We start from the raw sequence: 7450 nt of genomic DNA, 5'->3' as shown, positions 1-7450 counted from the left end.
TAGATCACCTGGCTCATTAGGAACATTTTCTACCTTCCACATTACTGCAGGCAATAGTGTTGATAAACTCTTTGGAACCACATAACAAAGATTCCCTTGTACCCAGCTCCCAATAATATTTTCCTCATTTCTCTCATCCACAGCCTCCTAACAGTCCAACATCCTACAAGAGTATGCTTAAGACACCTTAAGCTTTCACTTACCAATATCCTCATACCCAGTTAAATTACAACTTTGGATCTTCCTACCACTTAGACAAGTGAGCGTCATCTCTTTCATATGGCTGGTATTGATGGCTATTAAATGAAACTACAGAGCAAGCCTATGCTTCCTACTTAATTCCATTGTCTGGACTCTACTGTGTCCACGGCACAGACTGACATGGTATGCCCCAGTCTACACAACCTGGTTGAAGAGTTGTGACCATACCGCCATCAGCGCCATCCCAGACACACTCATTCCTTGTCAGGTTTTGTTTTGTGACTGGCTCTTGAGTCACAGCTAGTTCCTTGTTCCAGACAGTTTGACAATATATTTTCCTATCTTCTGAGAAGTCCAGCTGCTAAAAACAACCACATTTTCCAAATCATTTTGCCATTTATTCCATTGGGCAAATGGCACCAAAAATAGCTAGAGCCAAGTGTCACCAGTGGGTATGTTAAAACCCAGTGAAACTCTCTCGCCTGTATCCTCCTTTTTCTTAGTGTTACCCTATGTTTACCTTTCTAGTCCAAGAAAAATGAGAACACCTCAATCGTGGAAATTCTGCCGCTCGAAAGGTGCTTTGTATTCCTCTTTTAAACTAGGAAGCCAGGGGTTTTTAACCTGAGAGGAGAACATGGTGGAATATATAAAAATCTTGTGTGGGACTTTCCAAACGACACACGATATTCCCCAACTCTTTCCCCAAATTCTGGCATGCACTCTAGGTTTCAAAACCTTCCACAGGTAACTGCGAAATGCTTCCTCTCCCCAACCCCGCGACACCAGCTGTGAACCTCTGAGAGCCACCTTGATTCTCGAAATGTGATATTTAATTCCTTTTCAGAGAAGAAGTTAATCATTCTTTTTAGGCTCCCTGTATTCATTTTGGGTCAGTGGAACCAGTGGAAGGGCATATCTACTTCCTAGACATACCCACAGTTATTAAGAAAATGAGAAGTCATTCCTATGAAATAAGTTATAGAATGCTTTCATTTGGGCAGATCAAATGTTCTGTCTAGTAAGTTCTGTTTTTCTTCTTTCCTTTCTAGGAGAGGTCAGCATACATTTTGGTAAAAAGCCAGACAGGGAATATTTTTCGCTTTGAGAACTGTTTGGTCTGTTACAACTGCTCACCTCTGCTTTGTAGCAGGAATGCGGGTATAGCCAATATGTGTATGCAAACCAGGTGTGGATGTGTCTGACCAGGACTGGGTTTACTAAGCGGGTGGTGGGCCAGATGTCTCCTGCAGGCCAGCGTGTGCTGATTCTCTTTTGATAGCATCAAGGAAGGTGTCAACCCCTCCTTTTTATTTACGGGTCACCCCAGGGGTTTCATAAGACTCAGTAGCTCCCTGTGTTCTGGGAGGCTGCTCTTACTTTCTTCCTGTGGTCCTGTGAGCATGGTCTGCTTCTCATCTTTCCCCTAAATGTGTCTGACCAGGACTGGGTTTACTAAGCGGGTGGTGGGCCAGATGTCTCCTGCAGGCCAGCGTGTGCTGATTCTCTTTTGATAGCATCAAGGAAGGTGTCAACCCCTCCTTTTTCATTCCTAATGACTAAGAATCTCGTTCCCAACCTACTGTTGGACTGTGATATATATTTTTAAAGATTTTATTTTATCTATTTGAGAGAGAGAGCGCGTGAGCATGACAGGGGGAAGGGCAGAGGGAGAAGCAGACTCCCCGCTGATCAGGGAGCCCGATGCCAGGGTTGATCCTGGGCTCTGGGATCATGACTTGAGCCGAAGGCAGAGGCTTAACCAACTGAGCCACCCAGTTGACCCTGTTGGACTGTTATCTTAGAAAGCCTAGACCCTTTTTCATTTGAGCTTTTCCCCAGTATAACGTGGCAAATAGGCTTCCGTGGATAGGTTTCACAGTGGCAGCCAGGGTGTCAGAAAGGATAGGTGCACAGCCCTGTAGTGCCCACCTCACCTGGACACACGCAGTTGCACCTGATCCCCTGCTGGATGAAATCTGCAGCCACGGACTTTGTGAGGCCAATCACTGCCGCCTTGGTTGCACTGTACACACATCTGTTCAGAACTCCTGGGGGTGAAAGGAAGGCTCAACATCAAAGGAACAAACAACAGCCTCCTTGAGAAAGGGAACAGAAGTACCTGTCCCCAGTAACCACTGTCACTCTCCCTCCCATCCCACCCTTTGGAAAATGTGGTATCAGGTTTTCTCCCTTAAAAGGGCCGATTTCTGAATGTGGGAAAATGATATTCCTGGCACAACTCAGTCGAAACTGAGACGTTGAGAACCCGCACTTAAGCGACCACAGTGGTTTTAGGTTTTAATCGGTGGGCAGAACCCTTGGGCAGATTCCAAAAGAGGACCGGGAAAGAACAACAGGACAAAAACCAGACCAAAAATCAAGAGGCCTGCGCCCTTCCTTGCCTTCCTGTCTCGGCAGGCTCACGTGTGCTCTTGCGGTGGGAAGGGACCCCACCTCAGCGTGGCTCTTTCATTTGAAACTGGCAAATGCATCCGCCAGACTGTGACGTCATCTCCATTTGGCTCTGCAGTCCTGGCTCTCGGACTTGACTTATTTGGGGCCCAGATCAACTGACTCTGTGAAGCTCTTCCCTCGATCGTGCCAGTGCTTTGCACAAACCCGTGTGGTAATACTATCACACTGCAGGAGACATGCGTTTCCCTGACTCCCCCCTTTCAGACTATGAGCGGCACATGTTCAGTACATCTTTTTTTTTTTAAGATTTTTTAAAAAATTTATTTATGTGACAGAGAGACAGCCAGCGAGAGAGGGAACACAAGCAGGGGGAATGGGAGAGGAAGAAGCAGGCTCCCAGCGGAGGAGCCCGATGTGGGACTCGATCCCAGAACGCCAGGATCACGCCCTGAGCTGAAGGCAGACGCTTGACGACTGCGCTACCCAGGCGCCCCTCAGTACATCTTTTTTGGTTAATTAAATGGATAAATATTTCCTTCTTCTGGCTTGATTTTTCATTTCCATATCCATGAGAAGGAATACAAGGAAGGGCAAATGAAAATATTTATTTTTTACGACTGGTTGACAACGAAGGCAAAAAGGACAGTAGGAAGGAACTTAATACCAATTTTTAAAAAAGTGGTTTTGAAATTATGTGTGAGCTTTATAATCTCTGCTATGCTTGTTGCGAAAACCCACAGTTCGTGAAGGTATGGGAGTCTATGTGATTCCCAGGGGAAGAAAGACCTACTTGACGCTGGAAGCCACAGACGACATGTTGATAATGTTGCCAGATTTCTGTGCAAGCATCTGCCAACACAAACAAACACAACAACAACCACAACATGCCACTCTGCAAGACAAAAATAGGACCTCTTTAAAAGATTTGCATTTACTTATGGTTTGCAGAAGCATCTTATTAGCTATTAACATGAACCGTGAGGCAGTCTTAACAGTCTCACGCAGTCATTACTGGGAATGCATGGCATGCTTACACACTCACTGGCAGGAACACTTCCCAGGGGGATTNGCCTCTCTAAAAGATTTGCATTTACTTATGGTTTGCAGAAGCATCTTATTAGCTATTAACATGAACCGTGAGGCAGTCTTAACAGTCTCACGCAGTCATTACTGGGAATGCATGGCATGCTTACACACTCACTGGCAGGAACACTTCCCAGGGGGATTACCACCTTCCTTTGGCACAAGAGCATCAGCAAGACCAAGAAGGAACTCTGAGCTAAATGGAAAGGTAATGATCATTAATTGTTACTTCGTATTCCTGATGTTGGAAAACTCTTACTTTACCTGACACATATTTGTTGAAGACCTACTATGATCAGATACATGCTAGGTCCAGACACCCCCTGCCTATAGAGAGCTGCCAGTGGATTGGAGGGGCTGACATAACCAGCACCCAGCGACAGACACCAGAGACCTCCACAGAGGGGGATGGGGCGGTGGGAAGGGACCAATCCAGGTTTCGGGACACTCAGAAGAGGGTTCCTGAGGAGGAAAGAGACGGGCTGATTTTTGAAAACTAGAGTATTAGTCAGAAAAATAAAAGAAAGGTGTTTTAAGGGGCAAGAACCACATGTATAAAGGCTGTATCATGGAACAGGTAGGAAGGGATGGGTCTGGTTGGAAGGCCAGGTGTGGGAGGAATGCAGCTGCAGAGGCCAACGGGGCTAAGTTTAGGAACCTGGGCATTAGCCTGCAGGCAGTGTGGTGGTGACAACGTGGGGTCTAATGGAGAGCAGCAGCACGATTAGATTTGGGGACTACGAAGATTACTGCGGCACCATGTCGGGGAGACCCACTGGAAGCTGATGGAATGACTTCAGAAAAGACTGATGAAAGCAGAGACGCAGAGATGTCTGTGGGCAACAGGGGTGGAGACAGTTGAGGTAGTAAGTGCAGGACACGGTAAATGGGTACATGCAGTGAGGCCTGCCTCTCCCACAGAAGCAGTGCTTCCTAACAGCACCTCCCTCAGAATTCCCCCAAAGTGTGAAGGTCTGAAGAGGAGGGTCTGTGGCTGTTTTGTCCTCCTAGACACGGCACACAGTAGGTGGTCCATACACTGTGATGAATCAAAATCTCTTGAGGTGCTAGTTTTTTAATTAATTAATTAATTTAGAGAGAGCGTGAGTGGACAGAGGCAGAGGGAGAGAATCTTGAGCAGACTCCCTGCTGAGCACAGAGCCCTACATAGAACTCGATCCCACAACCCTGAGATCATGACCCGAGCTGAAATCAAGAGTCAGATGTTTAACTGACTGCACCACCCAGGCGCCCTGAGATGCTGGTTTAAAGTGCAGATTGCTGGGCCCTGCCCCAGACCTAAAGGAATAATACAATGAATGAAAAAGCTGCTATGAATTAAGAATGTTTTCAGATAAACTTACACTTAAGCATAACACGTATGTGTGTTTTCCAGGGCATGTAGGTCCAGGGGCATAGGGACCCGTGAATGCTTAGAGGAAAGAAGCAACAGCTGGACAGCATTCCTGCCCAATGGGCACTACCTTCTCATTGAAATCAGAGGCTTGGGGGATGACCATAAAGAAGGAGGGGACGGAGCACACGGAGAGTGGTAAAGAGTTAAAACAACTGCTGAGAGGAAGTGGAAGACCACCACCAGAGAACAGAGGAAGGAAAAGCAGGACATGCTGTGCCATGAAAGTCAAGTAAAAAGTTTCCAGAAAGGAAGTGTCTCAACAGTCAGTGTAGAGAGAGAAGTCACTTCTGCTGGGGTGAGTTGCTCTAGCAGTTTTCAGACAGAGAGGTGCAGGAATGGTGGTGAGAAACTAGTCCAGGGATGAGGCCGCCAAGATGACAGGTCTCCCTATAGAATTCCCCTCCTTTCTGTTTTGATACTTAGTTACTATCTGCACCCAAGAGCAGAGAGTCTAAAACAACCTAAAGCATTGTGTTGGATGGATTAAAGGGTGCAAGGGGAGGCTGAGGCGACCCAACCAAGTCAAGGACAGCAGCAGGGGTGAAAATATTGAATCCAACTTGTTAGTCTACGCGATAAAGAGGACCATAATGAAATGGGTCCTCTTAAAAAAGACCAGGAAAATTAGTCAAGGCTTGAAAACAAAGCCTTAACATTTTTCCTTCCTATCTAACTTTGCAAATAACCCATTTTTACTTATTTTTCCAGTTTTATTGAGCTATCATTGTCACATGTAACCCATTTTTAATATCTATAGAATACACTTACCCCAACTGAATATATAAAGATGAACTAAGAAGTAAGCGCAGTCTCTGATCTTCTGAAATACAGCAATTCCGCAGGCAAAACTTTAGATTATGGTCACCTCGGAGATGCTAGTGCTGCCCCCTAACACTCCTGCCGTGCATTCAACCAGGTCTGTCTGCTGGTTCTAGAGCCCCGTCCTTGCCTCCCTCCACGCGGTCTTCTCAACGCCAGCTCAGCGCCTGCTGGTAGAGTGTGCAGGCTCTGCCTGGCTCGCCATGCAACAGCCCTCTCTGGCAAATAGGACTTCGCAAGTACAAAGTGAAGTGCCTCGTACATGGTGATCCTCTGTAGGGTCCCAGAAACTCAGGCAGAGGCTAGAAAGAGCTCTGAAAATTCCCTCTGGCTGTATATCTAGTTAGTCCTACCCTGACCCAGCTCTTCTGTCCCCACTGAGCTCACCTCCTAAACTGGCAGACCTCGGTTTCTTGGGTCTTTGGTGATTCCACGTTTGACCTCTATCTGGACTGACAACCTAGACTGATTAATTCACTCAACAAATACTTGCCAAAGCACCTCTATGTGCTAGAGAATCTTGTAAGGTACAGCAAAGGGGGGAAACCTCCACATAGCCGAGACTTCCCTGACTTTGGGTTTTGCACTGACCTCTTCTTACAGTATCTTCAACTTGTTCTTTGACTTTTGACTCATATTCCAGTTTTGGAATGGTTTTCAGTATGTCTACCCATGAACAAAAATTTCCAAAAGTGTTTCTGTGTTCTGACCACCTGACTTTTCAGATCTGCCTGGACTCCAAATCCTGGCTTCCCCTGGAAAGTTCTAAACTGGAAATGTGCATCATAATTAACGAACCCAGAGGATTCCAGACAATTAGGGCTGGAAGGGATTGTGTAATTTCTCACCTTTATTTTAAATAGAGTAGAGTGCAAGTGCCATCTTCCACGGTACACAGTGAAGGAAGGGCCGAGTTCAGGCTGTGATGCCACAGTCCGAAATCTGGGGTCAGGTTGGTTACTGTCACTTTCATAGTGGCATCGACTCCTTCTGATTGCCCATCCCAGGCATTAATGTCTCTCGGGATTTTTTACAAATGGGTGTTACTGGCTCATGTGGATTGTTGTTAAGATGCTTTAAATCATTGGCAAACTCCCTAATTTGCAAATTAGTGTTCGATATTTCAAAAGTTAATACTTACTGACAAGTTTAAATTTCAGCTCCACTGGACCATACCCCCCCCCTTGCTGCTTTCACTCATATCTGTAAAGCATTCCAGACATGAAGTAGGCTGATTATGCATGTGTGATAGCTTACCCGCTGTGACCTAAGCTTTCCCCTTTTACCATAGCCTCTGCTTCTCTCCCATATCCTAAGATCAGTCTTCAAAAAATAATCCAAGTTCCGGGGTGCCTGGGTGGCACAGCGGTTTAAGCGTCTGCCTTCGGCTCAGGGCGTGATCCCGGCGTTGTGGGATCGAGACCCACATCAGGCTCCTCCACTATGAGCCTGCCTCTTCCTCTCCCACTCCCCCTGCTTGTGTTCCCTCTATCGCTGGCTGTCTCTATCTCT

At 46.4% G+C, this 7450-nt stretch overlaps 1 protein-coding gene across 2 annotated transcripts in view; it reads right to left on the bottom strand.

Moving 5' to 3' along the window:
• Positions 1–1756: 1756 nt before the first annotated feature.
• The window catches only part of BDH2 (3-hydroxybutyrate dehydrogenase 2), a 14725-nt gene continuing 9031 nt past the window's right edge, over positions 1757–7450 (bottom strand). Inside the window, exons 6-7 of one of the 2 annotated variants that reach the window (XM_034671428.1) lie at positions 3410–3468; positions 1757–2254 (exon numbers count right to left, since the gene is read on the bottom strand). In XM_034671428.1, coding sequence (XP_034527319.1) covers positions 2098–2254; positions 3410–3468 — 216 coding nt within the window. In that variant the 3' untranslated portion in view covers positions 1757–2097. The remainder of the gene's footprint in view (positions 2255–3409; positions 3469–7450) is intronic. The other variant, XM_034671427.1, reaches the window with a different exon arrangement.

This window comes from Ailuropoda melanoleuca, chromosome 11, assembly GCF_002007445.2.
Source record: "Ailuropoda melanoleuca isolate Jingjing chromosome 11, ASM200744v2, whole genome shotgun sequence".
In the NCBI taxonomy this organism is placed as follows: Eukaryota; Metazoa; Chordata; class Mammalia; order Carnivora; family Ursidae; genus Ailuropoda; species Ailuropoda melanoleuca.
The sequence above is the reverse complement of the archived record's forward strand: the minus strand, read 5'-3'. Positions and strand labels throughout refer to the sequence as shown.